The sequence below is a fragment of the Oenanthe melanoleuca genome, chromosome 12 (assembly GCF_029582105.1).
Source record: "Oenanthe melanoleuca isolate GR-GAL-2019-014 chromosome 12, OMel1.0, whole genome shotgun sequence".
Lineage (NCBI taxonomy): Eukaryota > Metazoa > Chordata > Aves > Passeriformes > Muscicapidae > Oenanthe > Oenanthe melanoleuca.
In genome coordinates this window covers 265,527-280,444 of record NC_079346.1, presented here as the reverse complement: position 1 = coordinate 280,444, position 14,918 = coordinate 265,527, and the positions used below count along the sequence as shown (strand labels likewise).

Below are 14,918 nucleotides of genomic sequence, written 5' to 3'. Positions count from 1 at the left end.
GCTGCTGCCCCTCCTCTGCCCATGCCAAACAGCTGGAGTTGGAGTTTAGTAAAGAGAGGCTTTATTAAATACACCTGTGCTGCAGAGCTGCTACTCGTTCTCCTCGCTGCGCAGCCTGGCGTTGGGGTTGGTGATCTTGATGGCGAGCTGGGCAGCTCTCTCCACAATCACCTTCCTGTTCTTGGAGGACACGTTGTGGGCAATCTCTGCACAGTACGACCTGTGGGGACAGGCAGCAGCGTTGGGCTTGGCTCCAGCAGCACCCAGAGCCAAGGCAAAGCCCTCTGGAGCCGTGGCACCAGGGGAGAGGCTGGAGCTGCCCTGCAGCAGCGCTCGGGCACAGCTGAGCAGGGGCATCGCTGCAGGGCACTGAGCTGTGACTGCAGCCCTCAGCAGCCTGACCCTGGCCTGAAGCACGAGCTCCCCTCCAGGACAGCTCAGCTTTTCTTGGGAATGACTCCATCAGAGGTAGCTATTAATTATTGTTACTACTTTGTAGCAAAACAAGCACTAGAGCAGACTTGTGCCCAAATCTGACCACAGCCCCAGTTCTGACCATGGTTACCAGTGATGTCGCACAGCCTCGCCTGCCACCGCTGTGTATTTTTGCCAAGGGGATGAGACTGGCAGCCCCGAGGCCTCCCTGTGCCCCCACCCTCCAGTGGCACTGAGGGCTTCCTGATGGCATCTGTGCTCTCAAAGGCAATGACTTCCCTCCTTCCACCCTGATCATACCACCTCTCCCAGGGGAGCACAGGCCCCACATACTCACTTGTTGCTCATCATCAGCACTTCCAGCTCCTTCACGTTGTGGACCAGGAACTTTCTGAAGCCCGTGGGCAGCATGTGTTTTGTCTTCTTGTTGCTGCCGTAGCCGATGTTGGGCATCAGGATCTGCCCCTTGAAGCGCCGGCGCACTCTGTTGTCGATGCCTCTGGGTTTGCGCCAGTTGCGCTGCACAAACGCAGGGAACAGTTACAAGAGGAGATCACCCTCAACAGAGCTGGCCTGGAGGCTCCTGCACTGCCCTCCCCACTCTCCCTGCCCTGCTGCAGCCTGCCACCATCCCGCTGGGCTTCCCTTCACCACCATAGGCACCCCCGAGCTTCCTGCCCTGGGAACCTGCGGCAAAACTCCTCACCTTGATCTTGACATAGCGGTCAGACTGGTGCCGGATGAACTTCTTGGTTCTCTTCTTGACGATCCTGGGCTTCACGAGAGGCCTGAGAGCGGGCATGGTGCCTGCGGGACAGCGCGGGGTGAGCGCGGGGCGCGGCCGGGGCGCGGTGCCGCTGCCCGGGCCGCGCGTGTCGCAGACTGCCTTCCCCCGCGGGCCACGGCAGGCCGGCCAGGGAATGGGTCTTCATCTGCTGCGGCTCTGCCTCCCGCCTCCGAAGCTGGCAGAGCACGGGCAGCTCTCCAGATGCGATCCTGGGAGGTGCGGCGGTGCCGGCCCCGCCATGCTCCTGCCGAGCCCGGCGCCGCACACCGGAGAGAACAGCACCCGAGACCCCGGCTCCGCCCGGCCCGGCCCGTGACCGAGCGCTGTCCCGGGAAGGGGCGCGGGTGAGGCCCCAGCGCCGCCCATCCGGGGCCGCCTCGGCGGCAGAGGAGCAGGGCAGCGGTTCCGGCCCGCGTCCCGCGCCCCGGGGAAAAGACGCGGCGGAGAGAAAGGGGGAGGAAGGGAAGCGGCCCTTGCCAGAAGCGCCGGGGGCCGGATGGGGCCGGATGGCCGCGGATGGCGCGGCCGGGACTCACCGGTGCCGATGGCGCGTCCCCCGCCGGCCCGCCCGAGAGAGGGAGGCGCCCCGCGCGCAGGCGCTTATGGGCCGCGCTGATGGGCGGTCCTGGCAGGGCGTGCGGCGCTGCGGCCGCGCAGGCACGACACCGGCCAGGCACCGGCGAGGGGCCCGGAGCCCTGACCGCCGCCGCAGCGAGGTGCCACCGGGAAGGGAAGGTCGGTCCGGCGGGGGCGCCCCGATCGGTGCTTCCCACCCGCCGCCACGAACAGCCGGCTTGCTACGAACCTGACAGGACCTGTCTGCGTCACAGCGCCCGGCTGTGCCCGCCAGCTACTTCCGCCAGAGCGAGCGGGCGGGCGCCGCCTGGCGGCGTGGCGGAACCGATGGCGGCGGGTCCCGGGAACGGGCCGTGGAACGAGAGCGGCCCCAGCTCCGGGAGCCAGAACCGCCCCGGGGCCGGGAACGGGCCGTGGGGAACGAGAGCTCCGCGGAGCCAGAACCGCCTCGGCCCCTCTCCTACCGGAGCGACACGGGGCCGCTCCCGGATGAGACTGGGAGGGCGCAAGGACCTCCGGCGGCACCGGGGCAGCGCCAGGGCCGGCAGCGGTCGCTGATCGGGCTCTGCTCTGTGCAGTCTGTCCCGGCACAGTCTCTCTGCCCTCAGCCCCGTCCGGCAGCACGGAGCAGATCCCGACTGCTCGGGGCCCGAGGCAGGAACGGCAGGCACTACCTGGCTGTGCACAGCCAGCCCCAGGCAGCTGCGGGCACAGAGCTGCACTGCAAGAGACAGGCACTACAAAACAGGGACACGTTTATTTAAAAAATAGCAATGAGGCCAGCCCTGACACCACACAAACATTTACACCCAGAACTGTGACGGCAGCCGAGGGGAAGTGATGGGGCCAAGTCAGCCCAGCTCAGCTCAGTCAATGCTCAACCTCTCGTGGTTCTCCCACAGCCACGTGTGGTACACATTCAACTTGTGGTCCTGTGGCTGCACCTGAAACACAAGGAAAATGTCATATTTACTCAAACACCTTAAAAATTTCATTGTTCCAACGTTGTGTTGGTTTCCCAGTGCCAGGGGTCAGTGGGCACAAGGGGGATGCTGAAGGACCCCAAGAGCAGCACCCACCTCCTTCCACTCGTTGACACAGAAGATTCTGTAGGAGTCGTTGCCGTACTTGCCGATGCCGTGCAGCTCGATGGGGTAACGCCACGCCTTGCTCAGGTACTCACCTGCAGGGCCAGCACAGCACTCAGCCCACACACCCTGCCCTCACTGCTGTACACCTTGCTCAGGTACTCACCTGCAGGGCCAGCACAGCACTCAGAACCCACACCCTGCCCTCACTGCTGCACACCTTGCTCAGGTGCACAGAATAACCCACCCAACAGAGGAGAATCCACAGAGCAGCGTTTGCATCAAAGCTTGCTGTCTTTTGCCAGCATAACCAAGATTGTTCCAGATGAGGAAAACCCACCTGAGAACCTGATGATGGTTTTGGCTCTGAGTTCATAGAGGCCCAGAGGTTTGAGCAGCTCTGACATCTCTTTCCAGTCTGCAGCCCTGGCTACCTCAGGAGAAGGATACTTCTTCAGGAACTCCCAGAGCACTGGAATGGCCATTTTCCCTGGTGAAAGAATCCATGAGCAGGAGGCTGGAACGGAGTTCTCCTTCTGGACTATCCATATCCTCTCTCAAGTGAGCTTTTCCAAAGCAAGGTACCAACTAAGGATTATTATTTCACAGTGACACAAGTGAAAATAAATAGATTTTTTTTCATTAATGCCATTAAAACTGGCAGCTGTTTCAGCTCTGTAACACCTCCCAACATTTACACACCTACTCCTGCTACTCTACTCACCTGCAGTTTTGTTGAGAAATATGGTGGCAATGAGAAGCTTCCATGGATCATGGAAGAGTGTTTCTTGGATAAGATTGAAAGGAGAACGAGGAGGAGTCCATTTTCTGAGGGCCTTCCTTCTGGGTGGGTTGGGGGCTGCACAGAAGGAACACAGGAACATTTATTAGTCAGGAAAGAATGGCTTTACCTGTTTAAGGAAAAAAAAATTGAAATGACAACCTCTGAGGCATTTTTGTGGAGACACTGTGCACAGATGGAGCCACAGCAGTTCCCACACAGCCTTTACAGGGCTGCAGGGGACTGTGTCCCACTTGGCACAGCTGCAGCCAGTGTCGAGCTGTGAGGAATGTTCCACATCATCATTTGATGCTGAGACATCCTGTCCCTTCCCCATTAAAAAAAAAAAAATTCCCTAAGTACAATACCTTCTTTGCTGTATTTACTGGAAAAATATGGACTTGTTTTCCTTCTATCCACTTGTGTTCGTGGGACAGACTCTTCTGTAAAGAAATAAAACTTCAGCATTAGGAAAATGACCAATTATTTTGCTGTCGTGTTTCACACATCATTTGTGCTTTATGCCATGATGGAAACAGAAGGAATTCTTCTCAAGTACAGAACACAAAGGTACCTTAAATCTCTTCCAGATTACTGTCTGACACTGTACAGCTTTAGAGCTTGGCACAGTAAGTTTCAGTTTTGAGTAAGTCTGCAGTAATTTAAATGCTGTTGGAATTTCAATGCACACACACCTGGTGACATTGTGCCTGCTGAACAGCCTGTCCTGGCCCAGGGCTCAGCATCCACCTGGGTGTCAGATTTACGTTCCTGCTGACCCAGATCCCCTGGATCCAGCACCTTCCCTGTCTCCAGTGCACAGGATGTCTCCTCAGGCCTCGCAGCAGGTGTGTCACTGCAGCATGGCCCCTCCTCTGGCAGGTGGCCCAGCTCCCTCTGTGAGCCAGCCAGGGACCTCAGCCGTGCCCTGGACACTCCTGGCAGAGCTTTCCCTGCACCACCCACAGCCTGGCTGGCAGCTCCACGTGTGTCTGTCTGTCTGTGCACTCTCTTCTTCTGAACACACTCTGTCTCCAGGCCGTTAGAGATTCTTCTCTGCCTCTTGCTCTTGGGATCACCTTGGTTCCTCCTTTCTGAGCCCTTCCCACATCTCCTAGTTGGGACACTTTTCCCATATGACCCCTTTCTTCTGGTTTTCAAACTCTCCTCTGGGTTTGTGCCTTCTATTACTAAACCTTTACTTTCCATAGTAGATGTAGCAGCTTCCAGGTGTCCATTCCCAGTCTGGATGTTCTGAATTCCAGCCTCAGCACCATTCTGTGCATGGAGATCCTGCACTTTGCTCTGACAATCCTCCTTTTCCAGATCAGTCCCCACAGCTCCCCTCAGCCCTGAGCACGTGCTCCCTCGAGGAACTGTGAAATCAAAATCTGCTGCTTTCAGTGTTGTCTCTCCAGTTTTCTGCAAATAATCCACAAGTGCTCGTTTTGATCTCAGCTTCTTCCCTTCAGGGCTGTGGTAGGAAAGGAAAGTAAATTAGCAATGACTTTCTCATTCTCCTACTCTTCACTTTAAAATCTTCAATAATACATAAAACGACCCCAAAACAAAGAACAAGAACAGTTTCCAGGGCGATGTCGGGGCACATTTCTGTGGTCCTGCCGAGAAAGGGCACACAGAGCTCGGTGACAGCCCAGCCTCACCTCACGAAGTACACGTCGATCCTGCCGGCCGTCCTGCCCGCCCGCCTGCGGCTGCTGACCCGCTGCCAGCCGCGGGGGACGGCGCTGGGCCCCGCCGGGCCGTGCTCCCCGGGGCTGGGCCATTCCTCCTCCGCCGCCGCGCTGGGACTGCCGCCGCCGGGGCTGCAGGGGAACGAGATCCCGGGTAAGGCCCAGCTCCGGGGAGCTCTGGGGACGGGCACGGACCCCACACGCCGCCCGCGCCCCGCTGACAGAGCCCCGCTCCCGCTGCGCCCTCACCCGCCCGCCGCCATCTCCCGCGCGCCGCTCACGTGACGCTCACGTGACATTTCCGAGCCCCGGCCCGCGCGAGCGTCCCCTGCCGAGCTGGCAGCGCCCCCTGGCGGCGCGGCGGACCCGCCGGCCCCGGGCCCAGGCGCGTTGCCCGTGGCAGCGGCGGGGCCGGAGAGCGAGGCCGGGAGAGCGGGACCCGGAGAGCGGGGCCTGGCTGTGAGGGGCGGTGCCGAACCGAGCCGAGCCGAGCCGAGCCGAGCCGTGCGGGGCCCGAGGGATGCGGGCCGCGCTCACCTGGCGCGATAGGGCCGAGCAATGGTGAGCGGCCCCGGGCACAGCCGCTGTCCCGGCCCGTTCCCTGTCCCGGCCCGTTCCCTGGCCCGTCCCATATCCTGGCCGGTTTCATATCCCGTTCCGTTCCCTGTCCCGGCCCGTTCCCTCTCCCGTTCCCTGTCGCATATCCCGTTCTGTCCCGCTCCGCACCGCTCGGGGCTGGGGGTTCGGGGGTCTCTCGGTGCCGGCCCCGCTCGGTTGTTGGCCAGCACCCCCAGCTTGCCGTGCCGCGCAGCGCTGGCCACGGGCACAGCTGAGCGCCAGGATCCGTCCCTGTCTCCTGACACGCCTCTCGTTTGTTTGTTTGTTTGTTTGTTTGTTTGTTTCCATCAGCATTTACGACCTCGCGTTCAAGCCGGATGGGACCCAGCTGGTAATTGCTGCTGGAAACAGGCTGCTGGTAGGGAAACCTTCCTGTGCTCTCTCCTTTACAGCTCGACGAGCAGGATTTCTTTCACATTAACTTATGAATATAACCTATCTGAAATCCCCTTATCTCTGCCAGTGCAGCCTCACTGCAACATACATATTAATGCAGACCGATTCTAAAGTGTTTTGAAGCTTTTTAATATTTCTTACCAAGTTTTAAGCTCTATTTCCAGAAGTAATGAGATTTATGTTATTTGTGTCATCTTGTCCTCTTGTGCCATGCCTGGGGTTTGAGATCCATGGACCTACCCCGTGTCCTGGCGTTGTGCTGGTAGGAAAGGTGTGGGAACACTCCCCTCAAGCTGTTTGTGGTCCCTGGGGCTGCTGCAGGAGCAGCTCAGCACCAGCTGCTCACAGCTCCTTTCAGATGGGGCAGGCTAGGAGCTGCAGGAAGGGATGGATGGGGTGGAGGGATGCTGGATGCATTGTAGAGGTGCAGTTCAGCACTTCAGGACAGCAGGTGTTATTTTCAGGGCTAACAATCATGTATTTACTGCTGCTCCTTTGCAGTAATTTATTATGGTTAAACATCAAATGCACAGTGAGATGTTTTAACAGCAAGATGTAAAACATAAAAATAAAAGATCAAAAGCCAAGAAGATGTAAAACAAGCTGGCAAACAAACTCTTGAAAAATGCCCTTTGTATATGTTATTTTCTAGTACTTCTTTCTTTCTTTCTAAGAAGTGTCATTTCACAGAAAGCTACTTCTGTGCTAGAAAATGTTTTGTCTTTATGAACTGTATGAAATCCAAAAGCAGGCACAAAAGGAAGTGCATAATCTGCTGGCCTTCAGTAATTTTATATCCCAGTCCTCCCACTGGAGGTGTTTTAGGCCAGGTTGGATGGGGCTTGGAGCAGCCTGGTCCAGTGGAAGGTCTCACTGCTCCATGGCAAGGGCATGAACTGAGTGAGCTTTACAGTGCCTTCCCACCCACATGTGGTTCTGTGATTCACTGAAGGGTTTTTTTTGTGAAGTTCTATTGTTTGTATGTTTGGATTGTTTTTTTATTCCCCATTTGAACAGGTGTATGATACTTCTGATGGAACCCTGATTCAGCCTTTGAAAGGACATAAAGACACTGTGTACTGCGTGGCTTATGCCAAAGATGGTAAATAGCACCTTGGGGCATTGTCTGTAAAGTGCACCTCTCCCACTTGTGATTGCCCAGTGAAAATGGAGAAATGGGGGTTGTTCAGTCTCAGCATGGGGGTGCTGGGGTTTGTTCTTTAACAGGTGCTGGGGTTTGTTCTTTAACAAGTGTTGGGGTTTGTTCTTTAACAGGTGCTGGGGTTTGTTGTCCAGAGGAGGGTGTGAGCTGCTGTGCAGGTGCTAAGATCACCCTGAACCCAAGAGCAGGGGTCCCACTGCCCTTCCCTTTGGCCTCAGTGTTAGCTTTAGCACTGGTGAAATGTATATTCAAGGGTAGCATGAGGAGAAGGCTCACCTCAGAGATTCCTGTTTTTATGACTTGTCTGCCTCTGAGTTTTATTCCTGTAGTTCCTCATCCCAAAGCTTCCTGATCTCCTGATCCTTCACACATTTCCTGCTCACTGCACTCTGCTTCCAGTTCCCTCATGGTCCAGGACTCACTCTGTGGGCCTGGGGGCCTTCCTGCAGCTGCTGCTGTTTGGGTGGGGCAGTTCCTGTGACAGTGTACCAGTTTGTTTCCCTGTTGCCATCAATGCCCAGCCTGGGCTGGCCAGCACTGGAAGGACTGGTTATGGCAGGGCCATGGGAATGCTGCACTCAGAGCTCCATGTGGCTGGGGAAGCAGCAGCACATCCAGGCACTCAGTGTCAGCCCCTTTATTACTTGAGCCTTGTCGAGTTCAAGAACTTCTTGCTCTCTCTTTGATTATTTGGAGTGAAAGTGATTCTTGTATGAGTAGGATTTGAATTCTCTCTAATTCCTAGGCAAGCGTTTCGCATCTGGCTCTGCTGATAAAAGTGTGATAATTTGGACTTCAAAGTTAGAAGGAATTCTGAAGTACACGTAAGTGATGCCATTCAGTTCTGTGCCTCAAAAGCCAATTTTGATATGCACTGCTGCAATTAAAGAGCACAAGCTGTTAGATTTGGGAGAAGGCTCACTAAGGTCAGAGAAAAGGGGTGATAAGGGAGGGAGGAGGCAAAGAACAGCTGAAGTATCTGAATGAGGCAGGAAAGCAATTAAAGGCATAAAAGGAGGTGTGGAATCCAGAGAAATCTGTCAATTTAGAGGGCTGACAGAGAACTAGGGAAACTCAGAATAGGTCAGAATAAAATGAAATGAAACATAATATGACCAGTCTTCTAAAATAAACCATAATTCTGGTCAAAGATCAAATTAAAGGGGTTTGGGCACTTTTGGTATATTTCAATCATCTGCTCTGTTTTCAGTCCTCTGGAGCAACAACTTCATGTTGTTTCCTGGCTGCACATTTATTAGTAGTTGGTTTGTGTTAGCTGGTCACTGCACAGAGCCTGCACAAGCATTCTTGCTTTAGGATTTGGCTACAACCTTCAGTTATATTTCACAAACCCCAGTTGCTTTGATCTTGATGAAATTCAGTAAATCCTGCTACTTGGAGACAGTTGTTACAAGGTTTATTACTGATTTACTTTACAGTAATAGCAGATTTATTTGATATACTATAAACCAATCCAATTATTCTGGCATCTGCTAAAGCTTTCAGCTCACTTGCTGAAAGTCAGAAAAGGGACATCTAAGAATGATTTATTGAAATCTGATTGTAACTTCATTCTAGGCATAATGACTCCATCCAGTGTGTTTCATACAATCCTCTCACTCATCAGCTGGCATCCTGCTCCTCTGGGGATTTTGGTATGTCTTCTCCCTTGAACTTTTGCACTGAGTCACTACAGCTGAGCTAACCACAGATAGATGCAGCTCTGTAACTCCAGGAGAGATGGGACACAAAGCTACCTAACGTTCAGTGGCTGAATTGGATGCTGATTTAAATCACTTAAACTAATGGGAAAAGTGTAGTGAGGGGTCACAGGCTCAAATGTGCCGCTCTGGTACAGGAATTTTTTGCAGAGACACCCTCTGTTATTTAGATGGATTTCTTTCCCATTTAATAGTAAATAATATGTATTTAAATGTTGTTCTAGCAGTGGAGAATACTTTGATGTCTCTGAAATCCCAGCTGAGTTCTCTGACAATGTTAGTTTCCAGTCTGAACACTGGCACATCCTCACTTGTTATTGGCTTTCTGTTTTCTCTCATCAAGGCTTGTGGTCTCCTGAGCAGAAGTCAGTCTCTAAACATAAAACAAGCTCCAAGATTACTTGCTGTAGGTAGGTTTTAAGGGTTATCTGTGTCATTTAAGTTAGTTTCAAAACAAACTATTTAAAGTAAGATGGAAGCTTTTTAAAAAATTACTTTACTCTCCTTCTTTTGAAGTGTTGGGTTATGCTTGGTCCTATTTATAACTAAATCCTAAAGGCATCAGAGACATTTTCTGGTCTTGGGCAGGTGTCTTAGGTTATCTGTCTGCCTGTTCATCTGTCTTGTGCAACAGCAACAAAATGAAGTTAGAGGAAAAATAATTGCAATTTTTGTTTGTAGTTCACTCCCTGCCCTGTTGGTGTTTTCAGCTGGAGAAGGTATTACCTTTGTGGGGAACCTGAGGCAAGGGTTCTTTAACTGAAGTCAAGCATCTGACTGAAGAGGAGACCAGAATAGACCCTGAGGCCCCTCTGGCCTACACCAGACAGTTGTGTCTGATGATGTTCTAAATGTGGCTGTTAAAGCATTTTGGTCTACTCCCAGACTGCCATCCCCAGAATGTATCTGACTTAGCACATGTTACAAATGTTGCAAGCTCTAATTTGTAATTTTAGTTCTGTGTATATGATAAAATGTTCTGGATGTAGAGCGTGCTGTTGCTATAAATGTGGATTTGGATGCATAAACAAACCATAGCATTGCTATCCACCTGCCAGAACTCCCTCTTAGAGATATACTTTTATCTGCCATTCCTGTGTCAATGTGCTGTATACCATCCTGCCTCCCTGCTGCTTGTTTGTAGTAGTTTACTCTTCAGTATGTGTGTGTTTTCTCAGCTGGACAAATGATGGCCAGTACCTTGCTTTGGGGATGTTCAATGGCATTGTCAGCATAAGGAACAAAAATGGTGATGAGAAAGTGAAAATAGAGAGGCCAGGGGGCTCTTCCTCTCCAATATGGTCAATTTGTTGGAATCCTTCCAGGTAAATAACTCCATCCTTCCTTTTTTCATGCTGAATAGAATCCTTGGCTCATTGATTGCAGAAAGGCTTGATTTTTATCCCTGCTGGAACAGGTTAATGCCATGTGTGTTACTTTAAGTGATGATATATTGTGGTTTTGGCTTTGCTGCCAGTCTTCAGCTGAGTGGAGAACCTGGGAACAAGTTACCTTTGGATTGGAGACATGGGATTGTTTAGATTGGAAAAGCCCTTTGAGACATCGAGTCCAGCCCTTCCCCAGCACTGCCAAGGCCACCACTGACCCCTGTCCCCAAGTGCCACAGCCACACAGCTTTAACCCTCCAGGGATGGGGACCCTCCCTGCCCTGGCCAGCTGTGCCAGGGCTGCACAGCCCTTCTGGGGAAGAAACTTCCCCAACACCCAACCTCAGCCTTCCTGGCACAGCTTGAGGCTGTTTCCTCTTGTTGTGTCCCTGTTCCCTGGGAGCAGAGCCCAACCCCCCCTCAAGCTTTGAGTCATTCCTGTAGAGGAGACTGGCTTTGATTTGTGTCCCCAAGCTGCTCTCCACAGGTTTAAATGACAAACTGCTGTCCTTTCAGTTTGTGACTTTTAAAGAGTAACGTGAAGTGAATTCTGCTATTCTGCTGCTTAGTTCTGTTGCTCTAAGAAATTTGTTAATATATTGCTGTAGAATTGCTACTTTTTCTTTTTTTCTTTTTTTTGGCAGAGATGAACGCAATGACATTTTAGCTGTGGCAGACTGGGGTCAGAAGCTTTCCTTTTACCACCTGAGTGGCAAGCAGGTATGTCTTGGAGAGTTTATTCTAGAGTCACAGGGTATTTTTGGGTCTGTGTCCCACAGTCAAAATATTTGTATACTGCTGCTTTATTAGCTACATTAAATGTCTTCTGTTTTCCAGCCTTTTATGAGTCTGCTTTATTTTAACCATCCATTACTCCATCAGCTCTTGTTTCTCACATAGCAGCTCAGCTGCTGTCTTGCAGTTCTTCCATTAAAGCCCTTACAACACTGCTGACTTCTGTGACATGGTCCACTGAGAATTTCTTTGTGAGTTTTTCATCTGGTTAAAGGGGTTTTGTGAGTTGTTGCCTTCTGAGCAGAATGATTTGGGACTAGTGAGATTCTTGGAAGTGATTAGGACTGCCTTTGGGAATCTCAGAATAGCCAGTGGTTCTGGCCTGTAGGAGATGAATGGTATCACTTGTTGCCTTCAGGAAAGATGAAATAATCCTTTTGTTAATGTTTTTGATTGGGTTTTGTTGTTTTATTTTCCCTTGTAGATTGGGAAGGACAGAGTGCTCAATTTTGACCCATGCTGCATCAGCTACTTCACCAAAGGGGAGTATCTCTTGCTGGGAGGCTCAGACAGGCAGGTGTCTCTCTTCACAAGGGATGGAGTACGCCTGGGCACTGTGGGAGAGCAGAGCAGCTGGGTGTGGACCTGCAAAGTTAAACCAGACTCCAACTATGTGGTGAGTAGGGATATGTTCGTTTTTCTAACATTTTCACAGGAAATTTGTTACTTAAAGTAAGATCATACATTTTCAAGTTAGTTCCTTGGACATTCCTACTGAGGCAGTAGAACCTCAGCAGTGTCTAGGGAGATCCTAGAACTGCTCCTGGAATTACAAATATCCCACAAAAGTAAAACCTGAGCTGTAAGAAGGATGTAAGGAGCATAACCTCTTCTCTCTTTGATTGAAAGAGAGGAGGGAAAAATAATTTAAAAGATCATCTTATAACTTCTAGAGTTGACCAAATCTCATTCCATGATGGGAAGAAAATGCCTACAGGGCAACTGTCAGCCCAAAATGCTGCACTCTGAGTTCTGTACAAGTGGGAAGAGAATTTAAACAATTTTTTAAATGAACAAACACATCCCCTCCACAAATAATCTAGCCAAAAAGCCAACCAAACAAACCCAAGGCCCCCACTCAGCATGGTGGTGTCCATGGGAGGATCAGTCCTCATCCTGCATTGCACCTGTGCTGTGGTTAAATATAAATCAGCTCTGGCTGATGTGTGTCTGTTCATTATGCAGGAGAAGGGACATGGTGTTCCCATAAACACCACACATTCTGCCAATTCTCACCTCTGTGCCAATTAACTGAAATGACTCCCTTCTTGTGTTCAGGCAGTGGGGTGTCAGGATGGAACAATCTCCTTCTACCAGCTGATTTTCAGCACTGTCCACGGTCTCTATAAAGATCGCTACGCCTACAGGGACAGCATGACCGATGTCATCGTGCAGCACCTCATCACAGAGCAAAAGGGTAACTCCTCACTGGCAGCCAGGCCTGAGCTTCATGCAGCTTGGTTTAATGAAATCCATCAGGACACTTGCAGCATGCACTGCATGCCCCTGACAGGCTGTTGTCACTTGGGCACTCTAACTGTGGGAGAGTGCAGACTTGGGGCGTGCGAGTTCAGCACTGACAAGTTCAATGGAAGATGTGGGGATTGGCAAAGAGACTGGGAGGGACAGGGGCTCTTAAAACAAGAGTTTAATCTCTGAAAATTAGATAAAATACTATGTGTTATATTTGGCTATTATTTTCCTTACTTGTAGCCTCAAGCATTTGTGCTTATTTTGTTTTTTCATTTCTGCTGGCTTTTTATGGCAAGGATTTGAAGTACTGCTCCAGAATGTGCTGTTCATAGAGGGTGGTAAACTGTGACAGGGATAGTAGATTATGTAGATGCAGAGCAGCAGACATATCTGAGCAGGAGCACACTTTGATATTTAGAGGTGCTCTAGGGAGATGCAAATTCAGTGTATTTGTTCTCTGATTTCTGTATATATTTTTGTGTCAGCTTATACTTTATCATTTTGGTGTTTTTTCTTTCTAGTTAGGATAAAAGGCAGAGAGCTTGTGAAGAAAATTGCAATCTACAAAAACAGATTAGCCATCCAGATGCCAGAGAAAATCCTGATTTACGAGTTGTACTCGGATGACTCTGCAGATATGTACTATCGGGTGAAGGAAAAGATCATAAAGAAATTTGAATGTAACTTGCTGGTGGTGTGTTCAGATCACATTATTTTATGCCAGGTATGTGTCTGAAAAGCTAGAGTGGTCCTGGGGTGTGTTCAGTGTTCATGGCTGGCAGGACATCCATGCTGTGGGAGCTGCTGAGCACTTGCCATCGCTGTCCTGCTGTGCCCTGCATGCTCAGCTGTGGCCCAGGTGACTGGTTCAGTAAAGCTCTAGAGTTTGATAAATTAGCACAGAATCCAGGGGTACTTTTGGGTGGGAGAGAACTACTAGAAAAAGATTGGAGGGGTTTGTTTTTGTTTGCTGATAGGATTGGAAAATCTTTAAAAATTCACCCATTAAATTAAGTATTTGACTTTATGATTTTTTAAATTTAAAAGTAGACACACATGCTAGTGTAGGTATGAACATCATACATCAGACACAGATTTTTGTTTTCACCTCCAGACTGTGTTTTATATCTTACTTTGTCCTTAGGAGAAGAGACTGCAGTGCCTCTCATTTAGTGGTGTTAAAGAACGGGAATGGCTGATGGAATCTCTGATTCGTTACATTAAAGTAATTGGAGGCCCTCCAGGAAGAGAAGGCCTCTTAGTTGGTCTGAAGAATGGTCAGGTAACACATCATGTCTTTCACTGCAAATAAAATGTGTTCTGTGCTCTTAGAGGGACACCTTAGGAGTAGCAGGCTCTTTTACAACCTAGAATTTTATTTGACAGTCTCATTTTGGGATTAAAAATTAATTACTTCTGTCTTTCACATTCTCTGGCAGTAAAATTCATACAAATATGTTTAACTATGTCTGGAAGTTGTTAGAAGAGTTGTTAGTATTGTTGTTGGAAGAGTTGTTAGTTGTTGTTGGAAGAGTTGTTAGTATCAGCTGACCAAAGGGGAGTTCTTGGTGCAGAGAGCAGGTTTGCCTTTAGTGGGGCTCAGAGGTGTGTGCACATCTCCTGATGGGCACCTGTGAGGGTGTGGCTGTTCTCCAGGTGTGGGTGCTGTGATTCATGTGCCTGGTGCAGCTGGAAGTGTCCAGCTGGAGCCCAGAGGTACTGACTGATAGCAGGGAGATTGAGATGCTGGGTGTCTCCTGTATGTTACATATTGCTATATGAATGAAATCGTGTAACTAGTGGAGAATCCAACGTGCCTGGCATCTGATTTATCTGGCTAGGTTGTGACCTAGAGCTTGTTGTGGCAGCCAGGCTGCTCAGGAAACCTCAGACTGGAAACATTCCTGGTTTTACTGCAGTTTTTCTCTGGAGAAGCTTCACACTCCAGGCAGCCCAGCTTTCCCTGCTGTGCAGCTGGCAGTTGCAGGGACAGAGGTGTGTGGA

The 14,918-nt window shown here is 50.5% G+C and overlaps 3 protein-coding genes across 4 annotated transcripts in view; 1 reads left to right on the top strand and 2 right to left on the bottom strand.

Annotated features, from left to right (window-relative positions):
- Nucleotides 1-38: 38 nt before the first annotated feature.
- RPL32 (ribosomal protein L32) lies at nucleotides 39-2,076 on the bottom strand. The gene is made up of 4 exons (XM_056501108.1): nucleotides 1,759-2,076; nucleotides 1,142-1,242; nucleotides 773-954; nucleotides 39-220 (listed from the first exon to the last, which is right to left on the bottom strand). The coding sequence occupies exons 2-4, from the start codon at nucleotides 1,235-1,237 to the stop codon at nucleotides 91-93; spliced, it is 408 nt and encodes a 135-aa protein (XP_056357083.1). The 5' UTR covers nucleotides 1,238-1,242; nucleotides 1,759-2,076; the 3' UTR covers nucleotides 39-90.
- A 455-nt stretch (nucleotides 2,077-2,531) lies between these two features.
- MBD4 (methyl-CpG binding domain 4, DNA glycosylase) lies at nucleotides 2,532-5,641 on the bottom strand. The gene is made up of 8 exons (XM_056501104.1): nucleotides 5,611-5,641; nucleotides 5,332-5,493; nucleotides 4,363-5,141; nucleotides 4,036-4,110; nucleotides 3,611-3,745; nucleotides 3,227-3,376; nucleotides 2,878-2,981; nucleotides 2,532-2,742 (listed from the first exon to the last, which is right to left on the bottom strand). Exons 1-8 carry the CDS (start codon nucleotides 5,622-5,624, stop codon nucleotides 2,665-2,667), a joined length of 1,497 nt encoding a protein of 498 aa, XP_056357079.1. The 5' UTR covers nucleotides 5,625-5,641; the 3' UTR covers nucleotides 2,532-2,664.
- Nucleotides 5,642-5,743: 102 nt separating this feature from the next.
- IFT122 (intraflagellar transport 122) overlaps nucleotides 5,744-14,918 on the top strand; it is a 28,932-nt gene continuing 19,757 nt past the window's right edge. For both annotated transcript variants that reach the window (XR_008841505.1, XM_056501741.1), the window contains exons 1-12: nucleotides 5,744-5,922; nucleotides 6,271-6,337; nucleotides 7,393-7,477; nucleotides 8,283-8,361; nucleotides 9,116-9,192; nucleotides 9,602-9,668; nucleotides 10,437-10,583; nucleotides 11,291-11,366; nucleotides 11,866-12,057; nucleotides 12,720-12,858; nucleotides 13,436-13,638; nucleotides 14,059-14,196. Coding sequence is in view for 1 of the 2 variants with exons in the window: in XM_056501741.1 (XP_056357716.1) it covers nucleotides 5,882-5,922; nucleotides 6,271-6,337; nucleotides 7,393-7,477; nucleotides 8,283-8,361; nucleotides 9,116-9,192; nucleotides 9,602-9,668; nucleotides 10,437-10,583; nucleotides 11,291-11,366; nucleotides 11,866-12,057; nucleotides 12,720-12,858; nucleotides 13,436-13,638; nucleotides 14,059-14,196 (1,311 nt within the window). In the remaining variant the exon portion in view is untranslated. The remainder of the gene's footprint in view (nucleotides 5,923-6,270; nucleotides 6,338-7,392; nucleotides 7,478-8,282; nucleotides 8,362-9,115; nucleotides 9,193-9,601; nucleotides 9,669-10,436; nucleotides 10,584-11,290; nucleotides 11,367-11,865; nucleotides 12,058-12,719; nucleotides 12,859-13,435; nucleotides 13,639-14,058; nucleotides 14,197-14,918) is intronic.

Excerpts from the sequence above, each read along its gene's own strand:
- RPL32 (XM_056501108.1), bottom strand. The coding sequence starts at position 1,237 with ATGCCCGCTCTCAGGCCTCTCGTGAAGCCCAGGATCGTCAAGAAGAGA. Across the intron at positions 955-1,141 it reads ACCGCTATGTCAAGATCAAG|CGCAACTGGCGCAAACCCAG; the intron begins GTGAGGAGTTTT and ends GCGTTTGTGCAG. Across the intron at positions 221-772 it reads GTGCTGATGATGAGCAACAA|GTCGTACTGTGCAGAGATTG; the intron begins GTGAGTATGTGG and ends CTGTCCCCACAG.
- MBD4 (XM_056501104.1), bottom strand. Across the intron at positions 3,377-3,610 it reads ATTTCTCAACAAAACTGCAG|GGAAAATGGCCATTCCAGTG; the intron begins GTGAGTAGAGTA and ends TTCTTTCACCAG. Across the intron at positions 2,743-2,877 it reads GTGTCAACGAGTGGAAGGAG|GTGCAGCCACAGGACCACAA; the intron begins GTGGGTGCTGCT and ends CTTGTGTTTCAG.